The sequence below is a fragment of the Diadema setosum genome, chromosome 19 (assembly GCF_964275005.1).
Source record: "Diadema setosum chromosome 19, eeDiaSeto1, whole genome shotgun sequence".
NCBI lineage: Eukaryota > Metazoa > Echinodermata > Echinoidea > Diadematoida > Diadematidae > Diadema > Diadema setosum.
In genome coordinates, this window is record NC_092703.1 from 25,537,335 (window position 1) to 25,557,036 (window position 19,702).

The 19,702-nt window shown below is 41.2% G+C and overlaps 1 protein-coding gene across 1 annotated transcript in view; it reads left to right on the forward strand.

Moving 5' to 3' along the window:
• The first annotated feature begins 12,387 nt into the window (after positions 1-12,387).
• LOC140242375 (aminopeptidase Ey-like) overlaps positions 12,388-19,702 on the forward strand; it is a 42,632-nt gene continuing 35,317 nt past the window's right edge. Inside the window, exon 1 of the mRNA XM_072322112.1 lies at positions 12,388-12,575. Within this exon, the coding sequence (XP_072178213.1) occupies positions 12,388-12,575 (188 nt within the window). The remainder of the gene's footprint in view (positions 12,576-19,702) is intronic.

Below are 19,702 nucleotides of genomic sequence, written 5' to 3' on the forward strand. Positions count from 1 at the left end.
GTTTTACCTAAAATACATATTTCACAAGATTAGGGGTACAATTTCTTCTTTTCTTTGTTTTTGTGTGTTCAAATAGTATTCATTATCCAAGCACTAGTGAATATTAACATATGTATTCATATGCTTCTAGTAAGGGATCCCTCTATTTTCCATAAAACATGCTCATTAAAAAAAAAACAACCATAAATAATTTATTATGCCATGCCCATACAATATATTTGTGGAACTTATAATCAAAAGGATTGTGTAAGAAAAGCAAGAATGACAGTCACAAGAACCCACCAGTAGGCCTACGGTACTGTAAAATGCAGTTCTATCAAAATGTTAATAACAAATCAACAGAACAGATCCTTCATTTTGGTTCACAACCACTTACTACTCATTAGCTCATAATTGTCTTGAGCATCTGTGCTTCCTTCACTTGCCGAGGCATAGATCGATCATTCTAACCTTGCACGTAGAATCATGAATGTCCAATCATGTGCCGACTTCAATTATCAACCAACCAATCATTGATGTTGGATCAGTTTCTTGCATCGCAACTAGCGCTGAGTTTTAAATAATTGAGATATGCTTGACCCAGTATTTTATTCACCTTGCTTGAATATGAAATTGCAGAGTGATAATTAATATGGAGCTGGAGTGTTTAACTCACCCTGGGTCCCTGTATCTCAGCTGGCGGGATCTTTAGGCCTGACTATATGGGCTGGTATCAGGAATCAGGATGTTGTGCTGGACCTTGGCCCTCAGAGGAGGTTTTACCTGTGCGGCTGTTACCCTACTGCCGTAGTACTGGGAGCTGGTATGCGGCCCAGTCACTGTAGGGTACTATCAGATGACTACCGCGGGTTGTATGGCAAGACACTAGCCAATGTGATAACAAAGCACCAAAACCTTGGAATGTCATGAAGAAAGCTCATAATGTAGTTATATCAAAGTACAGGTATGCTCAAGCTGTGGTTAGGAGACGCAGGAGTAAACATCAATTACATGCCAAACATTTCTCAATGCGAGAGCTGTAGAAGCGCCCACAGAGAGTATTAATATCCAGTGCAACGTTTGCTCGAATCATCCAGTACATCACTCTTCATATAATCCTTTCATAAACTACATGTAAAGTACGCACGCACTCCACCTCCATCCACTTGCTTAACTTTGTTTGAGCATGGCGCATGTTTACATAATTATCATACATGTAGATCACACTGACACAATAAAAGCAGAGCAACACCAGCATACCACTGTCACTAAAATAGAACTCACCGATCAGGGCCAGAGCTCCGACTGAGGCCACGAAATGACAGGCAGGTGGTACATGTATCAGTAGGCCACTACGATCCGGGCACCAATGCTAGCTACACAGTACAAGTATGTGACAACAACAGAGGCCAAACAGCGTGTCCCCCCGCGTACAGAGTATCCAGGTGCCGCGCCTGCGCTGCGCCTGTGTTAAATAACTGGCAGGTGTTCCTCGTTCATAAACGTCGTCTCAATACGGGACGGGGAGGGGATTACAATGCGGCTAAACGCTGGTATTAGAAGTCAAATATCTCTGTTACTTGATTAGCGTCTGCTAGAGGATGAATTCCTTCGCTTCCCAGCCGATGCTGTGTACAATTCGCCCTACAGAGGCAGCAGCATGCAACTGAACTCCCTCACATGCACACCTCACACAGCACAACATACACTACCAGTACTTCCGATCAAGGACGGAGCTGAGCGGGGCTAGGACTTCAGGGACTTTCCCCTTTGACAGCTCCAGCCAAGTCTCTCCCACACAGTCCTAGCAGCTAACTTTGGCCACCACCAATACTCTCTGTCTGTGCATGCATGGACCCATGGTGCTTTGCATGTATTGTTATAAAACCAAAGCTATTTCCCCCTCCCATCCTCTTCCCCTCCCCTGCCCTCCCTTCCCTTCCCCTCCCATCCCTTTCGATACCCTCCCTTCCGATCCCCTCCCCAGCTAGAACGGCCCACCCCCTGTCTGTGGGACCTAATGGAGAAATATAATTACGATAGATGATCTGAGAACAAATAATAATGTTTAAAAATCCTTTGGGCTTGAGTCTTGGCCCACTTTAAATGTATAAGTGTATAAATACAACAAGAATTTATTACCAGTATCATTTTTTGTGTATCTGAACGACTTTTCGTCATTTTTGTCTCAGAGATAGGCCTATTAACACTGGCCTTGATTCTCTTTCGTCAGCTATCAACAATACATGATGAATTAAACTTGTTCTCTATTATATCCGAAGAAGAGATATACGTTTGTTGATTTATTCACATTACTAATGCAGATAATACGGGTGTGTTGGCTGAAAATACTGAAGTAACACTATAGTTAGCTCTTTATGATAGGCCTATTCTTTTATTTTTGTATTTGATTATTGCCTTATTTTCCCCTGGGGAAGTTAAAACAGTTCCTAGCTATACCTTCCTTTTGGGGAGATGATGAAATTTGTGTCTGCAATGAGCCGATGACGATGTCTACTTTAGTATCAATCTTATGATAATTTTAAGAAAGCTGTAAACAAACAAGTATCTCAAGCCAGAAGAGCGTATGACCGTTACTTGCAAACTCGATGAAAAGTAAAATTTTACCTCTTCTTGTTCTTGATTGACGTAAAACTGTAGTAACTATTTGAACATATTTTATTAGATGTCGTTGCCGATGCTTTCAATGAGCACTTCACTACAGTCAATGAGATACTGAAATCAAATACAGGCTCTTATAACCCCCTAAGCTCACTGACAGTAAGTTTATGTTTGCTAAGATAACAGAAGCAGAAGTGGTTCAAAGCCCTAGATAATGTGTCTATCACCCTCAGCTGTTAAAAGAGGGCATCCCATTTGTCACACAGCCTCTTACCCATTCACTGATACATCTATTGAAACAGGTATAATACCCGGTGAGTGGAAGCAGACGAGAGTCACACCAGTACATAAATCAGGTGAAAAGACAAAACCAGAAAATTACCGACCTATATCTGTGGTGTCAGTCATAATGAAAACATTTGAAAAATTAGTTCATGGTCAATTATATCGCTATTTGAATTATCATAATTTGTTAAGTGATTGTCAATCGGGATTTCGTCCACTGCATTCAACAAGTACAGTTCTGCTTGATTTGAATGAATATGTGTTAAGGTGTATTGATCAAAGTTATGCTATTGGGGCGATATTTCTGGATTTAAAACGTGCTTTTGATACAGTGAATCATACTATATTGTTTGAAAAATTGAGTAGGTATGGTATTGTTGGTAAAGAATTAGAGTGGTGTGTTGATTATTTCCGAAATAGAGAACAGTGTGTTTGTATTAATGGGGCCCAGTCTGCGTTTAGAAAAATTCTGGGATACCTCAAGGCTCCCTGTTAGGTCCATTATTTTTCACGCTTTTTGTAAATGACATTTGTACAGTAGATTTGGGAAATGATTCACAAAAATTAATGTGTTTGTATGCAGATGATACTGCAGTGTTTGTTCGTTCGAAAAATGTACAGGAATTAAGTCAACTTTTGCAAGATAAAATGAATTTAATCGGTCAATGGCTGGAGATGAATTGTCTTGTTATGAATATTAAAAAAACGAAAGTTATGTTAATTGGGAGGATAAAGTAGAAGAAGTTGCATATTATGCATAAAGGTTGTAGTAAAGCTGTAATTGTGTTTGAGTTTGTTTGTACAACACTTGTATATTTGTTTTGGTGTAGTGGTTGATTTGTAGTATAAGTTATTTCATTGTCTGTTCTTTGTTTTGATGTTCATGACATTTTTATCTGTACATAGTGAGCAGGGCCCCTTGGTAGAACAGTTTACCAACTGAAAGGGCTACCCTGCTAAAAGAATACTGAAATAAATAAATAAATAAATAAAATAAATGTCCATTTTGCTCTAATTTGATTTTTTTTTATACGACAGTGAAATTTTGGGTTTTTAAAACCTCGCCCAAATTGCGACTTTCTTTTGTGGATATTGTAAGGAACTGCTTGGATTGCATAAACGATTCCGAATTGCATGGTTTATGGTGAAATAGGTAAATATAGATTTAAAAACAAACCGCGGGGATAGGCTTGTTCACGGTAATAATAATCATATATCATGTCAAAGAAAACACATGTTCTGTACAATTTTCAATATATATATATATATATTATCTGTGAAGCGAGAGAATTCTATGTCATGATCATTACAATAAACAAGATATTTTTGACAACCTATTTAGGTCTCATGGAAATTGTAAACAATCAAACATCAAATCTCACTCCATCTGGCTTCACTTTATAGTTAGCACCAGATTACATGACATTAAAAACAAGGGTGGCGAACTAGTGATGTATAGATGAAAATTCCCAGTGTTTGAACTATCGAATTATCAAGCAGGGGCTCCATTTTGAGAAATACTTCGAACACTTGAATGATTCGTAGGCAAAAAAAAAAAAAAAAAAAAAACTTATGCAAATTCCGTTGTGCTAATCACAATCAATCACATTGCCAATATTGTTTCTGGGAGTTATGATCGAATTATTATAGATGAAAGATTGTGTAGCCATTGCAGTAAGCATAAAATTAGTAATGGATTTCATCACCTTTTTCAGAGCAGCCTCTTTGATGAACAGCTAAAGAAATAGGCCTATTTAAAAAGACCTTACTGGAAATACCTAAAGAAGACCAGATCACTTACTTATTGTGAAATGTTTAGTCCTTTCTAATTTGACCAAATTTTTATACAATGATACATGCTTAGATTATTAGTGTCTATACTTCGTCCTTTCTTTGTTAGTTTTTGCTTCTTTTTTAACAGGCTTTGTTGTCTTCTCACTCTCCCCTCTTCCATTTCTCCTCCTCTCGCCCTCTTCTCCATATTATCTCCTTCATACTTTGTTCACTTATCGCATGAATATATATTTCTAAACATCCTTGGGTTTTTTATATATTTTTTCCTTATCTTTTTTTTTTCCTCTCATTTTATGTTATGCCACTCGTATTTCTTTTATATTGCTAATTTGTATAAGGGTTTATTGCCACTTGGTCTAATATCAGATAGTCTATACTTTCCAGTTCGTCTAACACCACTACAGCTAAACTCATGTGGTCTATAGTATCAATTTCATCTAATGCCCATTTGGTCCAATTCTCACTTGGTCTAATGCCCAGTTTGGCTAATAGTCGCTTCGTCTAATGATCAGATGGTCTAATTGCAATTTTGCATCCTTTGATTTTTTTCCCATTTTGTCTAAAATAACTATGGGTATTAGATGAAATGGGCATAACCCATGTGGAAGTAAACCAGCTGGTAATGAGGCTAAGTGGCAATTGGACTAATTGGTCATTAGACGAAGTGGTTGTACACGAAATAGACCAGATATGGGTTGAGACTAAATGCCTAGACGAAGTGGGAGTAGACCAGGTGGCAGATCACATTCCATACAATGTCATGAAGCATTTATAGAATCACCAGCCCTTGCGTGTATATGGCTGGTCAGCTATTCCAATAATTCATTTGAAGTTTTCATCTCTGTTGTTGTTGTTGTTCTTTATCTTATTGTTGTTGTTGCTGCTGTTTAGTTTAGTTTAGTTTTGTTTTTGTTTTGTTTCTTTTTTTACATGATGTCGAACCCTTGACACATTGCAGCTAACGAGTCGAGTGATGGCGCTATTAAAGCGAAAATGTTTGGCTTCGATCTCCCTCGCCCGGCTAGTGTTGCCAGGTGCTGATTTCGGTAACAAATAAGGGTGAAATTCGGTGATATTTTGGAAATCCTTGGTGACAAAATTTTAGCCTGGTAACCAAACAAATCAATATTTGGTGATTTTTGGTAATCCTTTGGTGATATCAAGACCAATGGAAAATGATAACAATAAATCAAAGAAGAAAATGCATTTTCCCCAAAGTTCTCCACAAACTACATTGCAATTTTTCCTTTAGAAACATATTTTTTTTTAAATTCTTTATTCGAATTTCGTTCAATTTCATATCAAAGAAACAGAAACATTCACAGCAGAAACAAAAACAAAACATCATATAAAGACAAACTGCATTATACCCAATATTGTACGAAATGACGTCAATCTTACATTAAAGAACAAGACGATGTGCATCTTCTGTCACTAAAACACACACACGCACCCGCACAAACACACACACACACACACACACACACACACACATACACACACACACACACACACACACACACACACATTATCCATTCACCTTTGTACACGTTTTGCATGCAGTGTGTGTGACTATGACGTGTGGATGCAAAAGTTTGCACCGAGACTCGCGCAATTTAATCATGCAGAGTGTTTGACATGATCGGTGATTTCTCACTTTGTGCTTGTTTTGTAATTGAAACCTATATTACAGGTTTCCAAATTTGGTGATTTTTTAGAATGATCTTTAATGATTTTGCGCGTGCCTTTCGGTGATTTTGTTCCGTTGGGACCCGACAACGCATGCAACGGCGTAAATCCATACTGAGGAGTGGGGGGGGGGGGGATGGTCACCATCACCACGATTACAAGCCCATAACCGGACCGGCGCAGCCTTTTTTTTTTTTTTTTGGGGGGGGGGGGAGAAGCTTTGTGCCCCCCCCCCCCCCCCCCACACACACACTTTACAGGGATCGGATGCCCCACTCTTTTGCATGAAATATAAAGTGGGAGAAAAGTGGCAGCAACAACATAAAGACTTTTTGTTCTTGTTGCTTTTTTTTTTTTTTTTGCTTGTCAGACGACTTTCGGCAGAAATCAGACCTTAAAAGTATGAAAACATTTTTTTTTTTTTTTTTTTTTGGGGGGGGGGGGGAAATATCTGTGAGAGGGAGCGGAACGACCGAACGGGGGAAGGGTGTGTATGGGGGGGGGGGGGGGGAGTAATCCCTCTCCCACACGAGGAAGATTTTGCATTTTCAGACCTGAAATTCAGCGATCTGGTGTGGTGAAAATTTTCTTTTCTTTTCTTTAAATAAACAATAAGAAAATGAAATATTCACAATATATTATTGAATGACAAAATCGTGGTATTTCAGCTCTTGCTGTGCGACATCACTGTGAAGGCCTACTTAATAATGGGGCCTATCATCGGCGTAGACAGGATTTGATCTTAGGAGGAGCGGTTATGTGAGGGAACGAATCAAGCGAGGGGGGAGGGTATGGTAGGGGGGTTTCCCCCTCCTACGGTGAAATCTCTTTGCGTTGAAAATTTTGACATTTTTCAGTCCAAAAACTGCCGTTTGTAGCTATATTCTTCGCTTTGGAAATTAAGGGAGGCACACCAGGCGCAACTGCTGTCAATCACTGGCAGCAACATCAGGAGAATGGCATAGCGATTAAATGCGAGCGAGCGGAGCAAGCGAGCATGAAAATTTTAACATTTTGCAGTCTAAAAACTGCCGTTTGTAGCTATACTTTTTCGCTTTGGAAATTAAGGGGGGCCGCATCAGGCGCAACTGCTGGCAATTACTGGCAGCAACATCAGGAGAATGGCATAGCAGGTAAATGCGAGCGAGCGGGGCGAGCGAGCTTGAAAATTTTGACACTTTACAGTCCAAAGACTGCCGTTTGTGGCTGTATTTTTTCGCTTTGGAAATTATGGGGGCACACCGGGCGCAACTGCCGGCAATCGAGCAGCAACATCAGAATGGCATAACGATTAAATGCGAGCGAGCGAAGCGAGTGAGCTTGAAAATTTTGATATTTTACAGTCCCACATGTCTTTTGTGGCTGTACTAGTATTTTTTCGCTTTGGAAATTAAGGGGTGGGGGGCGCACCGGGCGAAAACTGCTGGCAATTACTGGCAGCAACATCAGGAGAATGGCATAATGATTAAATGCGAGCGAGCGAAGCGAATGAGCTTGAAAATTTTGACATTTTCCAGTCCCAAAAACTGTCGTTTGTGGCTGTATTTTTTCGCTTTGGAAATTAAGGGGGCGCACCGGGCGAAAACTGCTGGCAATTACTGGCAGCAACATCAGGAGAATGGAATAATAATTAAATGCGAGCGAGCGAAGCGAGCGAGCTTCAAAAATTTGACATTTTACAGTCCCCAAACTGTCGTTTGTAGCTATATTTTTCGCTTTGGAAATTAAGGGGGGGGGGGGGCGCACCTGCTCACAATCACTGGCAGCAACATCAGGAGAATGGCATAGCGATTAAATGCGAGTGAGCGGAGCGAGCGAGCTTGAAAATTTTGACATTTTACAGTCCCCAAATTCGTTTGTAGCTATATTTTTCGCTTTGGAAATTAAGGGGGGCGCACCTGCTCACAATCACTGGCAGCAACATCAGGAATCATCAAGCGAATGAGCTTGAAAATTTTGACATTTTCCAGTCCCAAAAACTGTCGTTTGTGCTGTATTTTTTCGCTTTGGAAATTAAGGGGACGCACCGGGCAAAAACTGTTGGCAATTACTGGCAGCAACATCAAGAGAATGGCATGATTAAATGCGAGCGAGCGAAGCGAGCGAGCTTCAAAATTTTGACATTTGACAGTCCAAAAACTGCCGTTTGTAGCTATATTTTTCGCTTTGGAAATTAAGGGGGCGCACCGGGCGAAAACTGCTGGCAATTACTGGCAGCAACATCAGGAGAATGGAATAATAATTAAATGCGAGCGAGCGAAGCGAGCGAGCTTCAAAAATTTGACATTTTACAGTCCCCAAACTGTCGTTTGTAGCTATATTTTTCGCTTTGGAAATTAAGGGGGGGGGGGCGCACCTGCTCACAATCACTGGCAGCAACATCAGGAGAATGGCATAGCGATTAAATGCGAGCGAGAGGAGCGAGCGAGCTTGAAAATTTTGACATTTTACAGTCCCCAAATTCGTTTGTAGCTATATTTTTCGCTTTGGAAATTAAGGGGGGGCGCACCTGCTCACAATCACTGGCAGCAACATCAGGAGAATGGCATAGCGATTAAATGCGAGCTTGAAAATTTTGACATTTTACAGTCTAAAAACTGCCGTTTGTAGCTATACTTTTTCGCTTTGGAAATTTAGGGGGCACACCGAGTGCAACTGCCGGCAATTACTGGCAGCAACATCAGGAGAATGGCATAGCGGTTAAATGCGAGCGAGCGATGCGAGCGAGCTTGAAAATTTTGACATTTTACAGTCCAAAGACTGCCGTTTGTGGCTGTATTTTTTCGCTTTGGAAATTAAGGGGGCACACCGGGCGCAACTGCCGGCAATTACTGGCAGCAACATCAGGAGAATGGCATACTGATTAAATGCTAGCGAGCGAAGCGAGTGAGCTTGAAAATTTTGACATTTTCCAGTCCTAAAAACTGTCGTTTGTAGCTATATTTTCGCTTTGGAAATTAAGGGGGGCGCACCGGGTGCACCTGCTGTCAATCACTGGCAGCAACATCAGGAGAATGGCATAGCGGCTAAATGCGAGCGAGCGGAGCGAGCGAGCTTTAAGATTTTAAAATTTTACCCTCCAAAAACTGCCGTTTGTAGCTATATTTTTCGCTTTTGTTTGTCCCACTTTTATTTGAGAACCACCCCCCCCCCCCCATAGGCGCCTCTATACATATTAGGTTGCTTTTGTTAAGTGAATGATCTGCTGCACACGCTTTGATTAGGGAATATACATCTATGTCAAAAGTGTACAAAGTTTATCCCTTATCCTGTATAGCGGACCTTTTGCATACATGTTCATGATTGCAATACAACGATCTGGTGCATAGTTCTGGCGATATTTGGACAATTTTCCATTAAGAAAGTTCGAGATTTGTCCTCATCTCGGGAATTGCTTGGGGGATAAATGATTTGTCTGTCTAAACACTTCCTTTGGGGCGGGGCAAATGCCCCTTTGCCCCCCCCCCCCCCCCCCATAGATTCGACGTCCCTGATCTTCCCTTGGTATGCCCATAGATGTATCCTGACTGAGTCATCAGTCACTGTCGTTTCTCAGGAATGATTCAGGAAATGGAGGGGATTCAATTATGGCGATAAAGTTGTTGTTATTGTTTGTTTGTATGTTTGTATGGTCCCCAGTTACTCGCGTCATAGCATGTTTACATGTAGACCTATACTATTTGACGTTGTCAACGCCTGAGCCATACCTTACAGTGTATGTCGATGTTACTTTCTTCGCGAGCGAGCGAAGCGAGCGAGCGCTTGAGAAAATTATACATTTTCCTACAAGATAGAATACTGTTCAGCTCTGTTACCTGTCTGAAGGCCGGCGTACAAACGTCATGCAATATGCCAAAATTGATACAATCACATTTCTGCTTCCTCCATTTTTTCCCCTCAAAATTCAGGGGGGGGGGGATGATTGTACAGGCCATCCCCCCCTCCTCCATCTCAGGGGGGGGGGGGGGATATATCCCCCCCATCCCCCCCGGGATTTACGCCCATGAACGCATGCACCCTCGCCCACTTTCTATCGCTGCCCTCCTCACACACCCAAAGAGCCTCCCGGCTCTCTCTCCCTATTTTCTGTGTACCCATGGAGCTACAGTCAAACCTGTCTACATAGCGGCCACCCAAGGGAGACGGAAAAAGTGGCCGTTATAGACAGGTGGCCGCTTTAGACAGGTAATCCAACTTTGTGTGCATTGCTTATACATATATCATCGTTGTATCCTTACATGTTAAGTGTGTACGTATGCACACACACTATGCGTGTGTTTCATGCATTTAACCATGCCGGTGTATATGAAATTGTTGCACAGTAGTATGTGTATTGTCGTGAAGAAAGCTTAACACTAATGCATTATTATGACTGAATGAGGGTTGAATGCAGCGGTGGCGATCACTGAACGTTGCCCGCACGGCGCTACAAAGCAGAAAACACGCTGAATTATTGGCTCGGCTGCGGCTCCATTGGGTTTTTGGCCGCGGGGAAATAAAATCTATGGCCGCTGGCTGCGTTAGACAGGTGGCCGCTATACACAGGGTCTTTAACAGGGCTTTTCTCTCGGGGAGATTTTCAGTGGCCGCTATAGACAGGTGGCCGCTAAGGCAGGTTTGACTGTACTTGCTATGGCGTATTAAACGCCCCCTTTTCTCCATTTTCTATCTTTCATTATAGTCGCTTTCTTACTATAACAAGTCACGGCCAAACGGTGGCATTTCGCAGTAAATGGTTTATTGCTAAATCGCCTGTTATTGATTTCGTGAAGTATGGGCGTGCGCTGTGAAACATGGTTCAATAGGATAGTTGAGAGAGGCCTGGGAGGGGGAGGGGGAGGGAGGGATGGGGGGGGGGGTGCAAGTAAGGGATCTTGGAAGTAAAGAAGGAAAGACGGAGAAAATCAATGATCGAGTCGATAGGACTTAATTGGCCGGTGAAGCGCATAAATAAACGTGTAGATAGATCACAACGCGCTGTCGTGGAGAACAATATCATACTCTAGCTCACCCGTGATCCCTCCCTCGCGAGCGGGTACGTTGCAAACGGGCCACTAAAAGTTACGTTCTACATTTATTATCATAAGCCCAAGCGAAGGGGCGGACATTGCATCACTAATGTTAGATCCATCCTCTATGTAGCCAAGCAAGTGGCGCTTGCCACCAAAGAGTACAGAACTAGAAGCCCACGCGATTACCATTGATGACCACCTCGGTGTTATTCGGTTTCGTACGAAGAGGGAGCCTGGAGCATTTGAGGTAAAGGGCGGCCTCAACGAAACGACGGAGCGCGGAATACTAGTACACTCATTACGAATGCGAGAGAGAGAGAGGGGAATGAAAATACGGGACACCGCGATCTTTCATTCGTTGACTTTTTCATCTGTGGCTTCGTCTAGCTCTAGCTAGTCTGCGCGGACAAACTGTGCAGTGTGATTCACCTTATGGTAGCTAGGACGATAGAGCATCATAATGGTGGCATCATAGATATGATGCCATTTCGCTGTTCTCCTTTAGAATGCTCGATCCATACCACTACGTTGATTGTGATGTTATGACGTGGGTTTTCTTCTTTGCTTCAGGGCGGAGCTTCTGTCACGGAGAAGCGTGAACTCACCCACACACGAGCTTGAAGCTGTAAACATCGTCTGCTTATGCGACAAGCGCATCATCCAGTCTACATTCATCTGGCATGCATGATTTTTTCCCCTTTTCCCGTTGACATTTTGCCGTCATCTGCTAGCGGCTTCGCACTGGATGCTCGTTCGCTCGTGCAGCATATTTTCGATCAACCAACTCGACGATCATCCCCTTCAAATCGCGACATTCCGCGACTACCCAGCAAGCGGTTTTTCCCGCTGTTCCTTGACCTACATATCAGTACTCGTGTATATACATGCAGTTACCGGTATACCTCTAAGCTGGAGACAGTGATAGTGTCTCATCCATGAAAGGACTGTGCACTAACAGTCATTAGTATTATTGCATTGCTATTTCTTTCTCGAGACGACAAAAATAATGCTCAGCTTCGACTCACTGGACGTGGACAATGACAGGATTCCTGATGAAGACTACAAGCCAGGGAAGCGCTTCGTGTCTACCAACACCATCATCACTGCAGTGGGACTGGTCGTGGTGCTGGCCATCGTTGTGGGGCTGCTATGCGGTCTACTGGGAGCAAAAAATAAACGCGATTGCCGAGTAACGTGAGTGTCTGCGCTTAATCCGTTTTGACAGGAACACATGTTGATACTATTCTTGTCCATGATTATAGTATTAATTTTAGCACACTCACTCAGCGCTTTAGCTTCTCCTCTGCTCAACTCTTGTCTTGACTTTTATACCTTATGAATTATTGTGTTTGTAAACATGTTTACAATGTACATCATGATCAATCATGATGTCCATCAATCATGCATAGATTCCCATAGTGTATCTCTCACGTCGATCCTTGCATGATATATACTTTCATCTCCTGACCATGTGATATTTTTACCAGTCTGCTAATGTAATTGTAAGCTTTCTCTTGCAATGTGATACACAGAACGACTATAAAAAAAAAAAGCCTCGCGCGTTACGCGTGTGGGACTCACACGGCGGGGGGATGGGGATGGGTGTCTCTCTCTTACACCATGCACCAATGACATGTTTTTGTTTTGTTTTTTCTCACGCCTGTGTATACAGAACATGGCATTGAAGTTTAAGGAAAATCGGGCAATCTCTTCAAAATTCATGATTTGTGTTCAAAGTATCGATGCCGCCGTCGCTGGCTTAGAAAGCTCAATTCCAATTCGTGATGTCAAATCGTAGAACAACGATATAAAGAAAAGTCGAAGAGAATATCACGACAGCACATTTCCATTTTAATGAAAGAGCGCTCGTCTTACTCTTTCAGAAGGAATTTACTCTCAAGACATGCCTGTAACGAGTGGAAGGATTGCGTAATTTTCACAAAACACGAAATTTTTGATGAAATTCTCTTTATATTTTCGTTATGTCGTTGTCCAACTGTCAAACTGCAGGACGTGACATCAGAATCATTGTAATCTTCTTATGATGCATCATAAAGTTTGAAAAGATCGTCCGATTTTCCTCAGACTTCGCTGATGTGTTTCATATACTAATATCTGCATAGCTCAATCCACAAATGTAAATAGGTTGCATGCCCTTCTTTCGCAAAGATTAGATTCTTGTGTGTGCGTTAGTATGGGGGGGGGGGAGGGGAGGGGGTGCAAACGGGAAGGGGCGTTTCCTCAGTTTGTATTTTGCCAGGATTCTACTGCACCGAATTCTCGTGATAAACGAGAATAAGTGAGGAGGAGAAAAAAAAAGGCAAATTTAGAGTGGAGGAGGAGGAGGAGGAGGAGGAAGAAGAAGAAAAGAAGAAGAAGAAGAAATGCAGTAAGGTATATTTCTCCATGTATAAATGCTCCGCTTTTTCTTGTCTGGTATACATGGTATATGTTTCATGCTTCACTATCGCATCGAGATCTTATAAGTGCACGCACGATATAACCTTTTCACGTGCACTGGTTCATGATGGTAAAATGACACATCATGAGTCGCAGGCGCGTGTATACCATAATGCACCTGTCAGAGCTAGTTGTGGTAACCTGAACATAACTATATATGACAACATGAACAAAAGATGAAATGCAAAAAAAAAAAAAAAAAAAAAAGAAGACCCCATACAAGCCAACAACCCAGTTGACTTAAAAAAAAGTGATCGCTTTCCCTTTTATGCAGCCCCCATCATGGGGACTCTGACCTTTTGCCGCATCGCACAATAATAGAAGTTGTATCACAAGATTTATACTTAAACGCATGGAGGAAGTTGATTAAAAGACGAGAGATCAAAATCAGCGTTTATATGAAAGCTAATTAGCTGCTGTTGATGAGATGATTTCTCCTACAAAATGCAGATCACTTTAAAACCTGGACCTTTTGATTCAGTTGCTATATGTTTCGACGCTTATTCATCATCGTCGTCATACACCATGCAGAACTTTGATCAATAAAACAGAAATTGCTCAGTTTGAGTTTGAGCAACAACCGACACCACACCTGAAAATTTCCGAAGTTGATCAACCTGGATATGAAGCATGAAAGATAAACTTGATTGCGAAACTCTGTGAATACATCTTTATGGAGAATTATTCAGTGATGTGACCAAAGTCAAATAGAAATAATGGTGTGAACTTTACGAGCCATATATCATTTCTTATTTCAACATATTTTATGAGTGTGAGACTTTACCAATGAGACATACTGATTGCAAGAAGTTGGATACATAATTGTGAAACGTGGTGTTACCACAGAATGTTGAGAATCTCATGGAAAGAATTCATGACAAAATGACACGGTAAAAGACAAGACTGTATCAAGACTATAGTCTTACGTAAGGAAATACAATAGTCACTCGAAAGCCACGACTTTTTTTGATCATGAGCAGAGATTGTATGAAAAGACCCGTAAAGTGGAAGGCAAAAGGAGGTAAGGGAGACAACAATATTCTACTGAAAAACCAAAAAATACAATGTATACGTATGACTTAAGTCGCTCGGCTGCCTCCCATCGAGCAACAGGATGATAGGGAAGTTTGGCGTGAGCTCGTTCATGTCACAGCTGCTGACATGTCACAGCTGCTTTCAGCCAACTGAAATGATGATAATGATGATGATGATGATGATGATGATGATGGTGATGATGATTATTATGATGATGATGATGATGATGAGGATTAACGTTGTTGTCCCACAGATGTTCTGACTAGACTGAAGTCCAGAGTTATGACAAAGGGTTCCTTTGTTGTTCTTGTTGTTGTTTGCCTGTGTGTGTGTGTGTGTGTGTGTGTGTGTGGAGGGGGAAGGTTGCATACCTGATCCCATACATGCAAAGAGAAGTTGGAAATTCATAATCTGGATGTCCGACTCCCATTTACAGGATGGTTGCATAAAAAGGTTCTGCACATAATGTCTTGCCAAGCACGCCACGAACAGGCACAGAGACCTAACCTGTATAGTGTAATGCATTTCATAGACCCATTTCTTTCAAATGTTGTTCACATGCACTTCTAAAACATTCTCAAATGTTGTTCACATGCACTTCTAAAAGATTGAATCAAAATTTAATGGGGTCTGTCAAAAGGGGCCTTCATTCTATTCCACCTCTAAAAGAATTGTGGGAAAATTAAGAGGTGGGGTTTGGGTTGAATATCTTGAACGTGTTTTTTTTTTTTTTAGGAAACGTTCGTGTCTTTGACTTGCAATAATAATTATTTTCTAATTCCTATACGAGGAGAATATTTGATTAAAACTATAAACGCACCATCAACGCAAGATTCCCCCGACAGGTGCATGAGCATGGCAGTTACAGGACAGCTGATATGGTTTTATGGCTTACCAATGATTATCTTGTCCTTGAGTCCCGTAATTCATTTAATCTTCCGGGACCCATGAAATCGTCTTCATGCAGTCATACCGTTCCTTTGTGCAGGGTTCATGTACAGTACATTTCTGGATGTTGATATTGGGAACGCGTGCAGCGCGGTGAAATATATAATTATGATTTCGGTATGTTTATTGCATGCAACCCTTTTGCACGGATGCCGTTGACATAGACATGATTATATAGACACATGCGTCATACGAGTAAACCATACAAATCCAGACATTTAGAGTTCATACATCCATAGGCTATAAACAGCCATATACCGACACGTCATGTTCTAGCCTCGTTCATACAACTTCCATATGGCGCTATTATCAGTCCGGCCTTTGACTTCTCGATTCCTTGTCAGAACTTAATCCCATTATAGTCCTGGGAGAATTCTTGTGCAGAAATAATAATCTTACTTGTCATAATTAACTTCTGAATTTTGATGCGTTATATAAATTACAATGCAGAACGATTAGGCGGGAATTTGCCAAAACTTGTCATTCAGTGGATGAGAGAAATGCAATCTACTCGAGTAGGGGTCCTATATAATACTATAGTATTATGTTACCCTTGGCATAAGATCTCCATCTTTTAAACAGTGTCGTGCGACCAATTAATGAACAATGTATTTGACATGTTTGAAGAACAAAGTGCTCAATTTAATGAAAGATTTTTTTTTTCTTATCATGGAACTCTACAAATTCATGATATGATAAAAAGATACAGTGTGCCAAGGTACAGAAATGTGGTTTTCGGATCTGATAGGTTAAGGGCAGATAGATGGTTTAATGTATTCCCTATCATGCCAGACCTCCAGCTATGTGCTCGCCATATGCCAATAAAAGGTTGTGCTCCCTGCGACGACATTGAGTCCTTATCACATTTGAATCCAGACTTGCTCCACCCCCTTCCACACACACGCACACATTAAGAAACAAATCAAAACTAAACAAAAATAAAAACAGTACATATATATCAACAACAACAAAAACAACCATTGGAAGTTGCGTGTGGATCATTAAAAGCAGACGGCGCTTTTTCATACATTAGGACTGTTTATGTCGTTCGGTACTTATCGTGCAGGCAACTGGCACTCCTATAAAATAGTAGAAAGTGACGTGTATACTGTAAGCAGGGAGATGAGACCCCTTTCTGTTATATTAAAGCTAGAAGGCACCAACGTCCCCGAAAGGAACGCCAAAGTGCCCTGACTCTGTGCATCATCCTTTATTTGGAAGGGTTCAGTTAACATCGATATGCTTTTGCCATATCAGCTTATTTTTTTTCTATCACTTTCTCACAATAACATCCGTCAGTTAATCAATCATTACCTTTTTACGCAATGAATTGATTAATCACTCATCTACGCAATTAATATTAATTAATCCATTAATTCATCAATCAGTCAGTCAATCAATCAATCAATCAATCAAACAATCAAACAAACAAACAAACAAACAAGCTTTGCCAGCAATCAAGCAATTCATCCGAGTAGGTCCCCCTATGCATGCATGCATCAATTCACCCATCCATCCAGCTAGCCAGCCAGCCATCGGTCGATTTGTCTATCCGTCAATCCATAATGCCAGTTCATCTATTTACCCATCTATACATCTGTCTATACATATCTGTTTGTCTTGGCAGACGTATATCTTTGTGTCAATCAAACAATCCGTAGATAAATCAATAAATCAATCAATACATCAATCAATCTATCTATCTATTCATGCCTATTAGTTTTATTTTATTCATCGCTATCTATGTTTATTTTTTTTAGCAGTCAGTTAAAGCCATCTATGTCTTTCCAGTTTTACGTCTATCAGCAAAGTAATCTACCTCGAATGATTTCCTCTCTATCTGTCTTCGGAGCTCTTCCTTCTCGAGGCCCACTTCTGCAAAGTCCCCCAACAATCCCCCTTTCCAGCCCCGTAATTGCGGTTGCCATGACAGCAACTATGCAACAGCCAATGGTCTGCTCGCATTTCCGATGACACTTTTATTCACGCAATCGAACCAATTTACTATAATTCAGCTATCGCAAATTGTCCTAATGATGTATAATGCCGGGCTCTGCATGGTATTCATTTTTCCTGGTTTTGGAAATGATATTGGCATCTCAGTCCTCCCCCCCCCTTTTTTTTTTTTTGCTATTCCTCTGACATCTCTTTCCTGTCTTTTCTAAACCATACAGTTTCTTCTCAATGTCCCAGTTTCCATTTGTTTGTTTGTTTCATTTTCCGTCTGAGAAGATGGCTGGATAGCCCATATTATTCAGCTGTACTAGCTGGTCTTCCATGGGGACCAGCTGGATGTGAGGCGGGACCACTTCACCGGGTTAAACACCCTGCTCTTTGCGATGAATAAATGAAGCGGGATCTTTTACGTGCATGAGTTGTGCATCTCACACACGGGACCTCCATTTTATGTCCTATCCGAGCGACAGAGTGTTTTGACTCTTACTAGAGGGGACGGTACATATGATTACATTCAACATTGCTCGGTGAGACTGGGGAATCGAACCCGGATTCTTTGATCTGGAGGCATGCGCGCTACCGACTGAGCCAACTCACCACCCTACCGGCAATGACCGGGAGACCAGGAGAAATGCAAAGTTTACATAAGAGACTACGGTTCTTCCGGACACCTTTTACATTTTACATAAAAATACTCGATGAAGTTGTCTTGCCTCCTCTCGTTAATGAACTTGACCTAAATTCGGGGCAATAACTATTCGACTTCATCAATCCTTCTTTGTAGATGCCTTCCCGAATCCTCCATTGTTTTAAACCTGAATGACAGATAGTGATCATCTGAAAACACAAACGAAACGAAGCAAAACAAATCAAAACGAATCAAAACGAAACGAAATGAAACGTCACGACAAGAAAGAAGCGAAACGAAACGAAACAACAACAACAACCAAAAAAAAAAAACCACTCTTTTAATTTGTAAGTACAAGTCTCCTGGTATAGATTGTATGATCGTCTAAACATAAAGATTATAAGAACGCATGGTCTATGTTTCGTCCTATGGATTATTACGGTCTGTCTCTTAGGACAATGTTACATAACAATTACTTAACGTGACTGCTTTCATGACATCATAACAAGTTGTCAACTTGCAATGTCCTTAATACGGAACTCAAAGTAATTATCATAAAAAAACAGTGTATACTACTACTTCTTCTGCTATTACATTTGCGAAGAAAGATGCTCAATGCCTTTGCTTGGACCCAGCTTTGCGTTCTTTGCTTTTTTTTCTTCTTTTTTTTTGATGGGGCGATAATCTTATCCCGACCCTTAATCACAAAAACATCTCCAAAAACATTTTCTCTTCGTGATGACTTTGTGCACGGCCCATAGCAACGATTCAAGGGGTCTTGTGTACCGACACAATGTTCAAAGATGTTAAAAGCGCCAAATCGATTTTATCTTCAGAAAAAACGTGCATCCGAGTTGAGGCGAATCGACATTACGATTTACCAAGAGAAAAGGAGAGGAGGGGATGGGGAAATGGGAGAGGTTGTGAGATATGAGAAGCCAAGGAAAGAGGAGGAAAGAGGCCTGATGGAGGCGGGGAGGTGATGCGGAAGACAGAAAACGGACAAACAGGCAATTATGTCCTGAGGTCCAGTGTAAAAGGCAGGAAGATAAGTAGTCTACCTTCCAGATGTTTGCACATCTTGTATTTGAGTAAAAGATCAAATTTCCTCTTGTCCTTCGACGTGTTTTCTATGATGTTGCTCGCTATACACTCAATGTACATGTTGTCATGTTGTCTCAGAGAGAGCATTTCTGGCTTCCAACAAACGAATTTATTTGCTCATTCAAATTATATGCACACCTCCAGTCTTTAAAAGGGTATATCATGTTTTGCGACTCAAAGCTCTTATGTT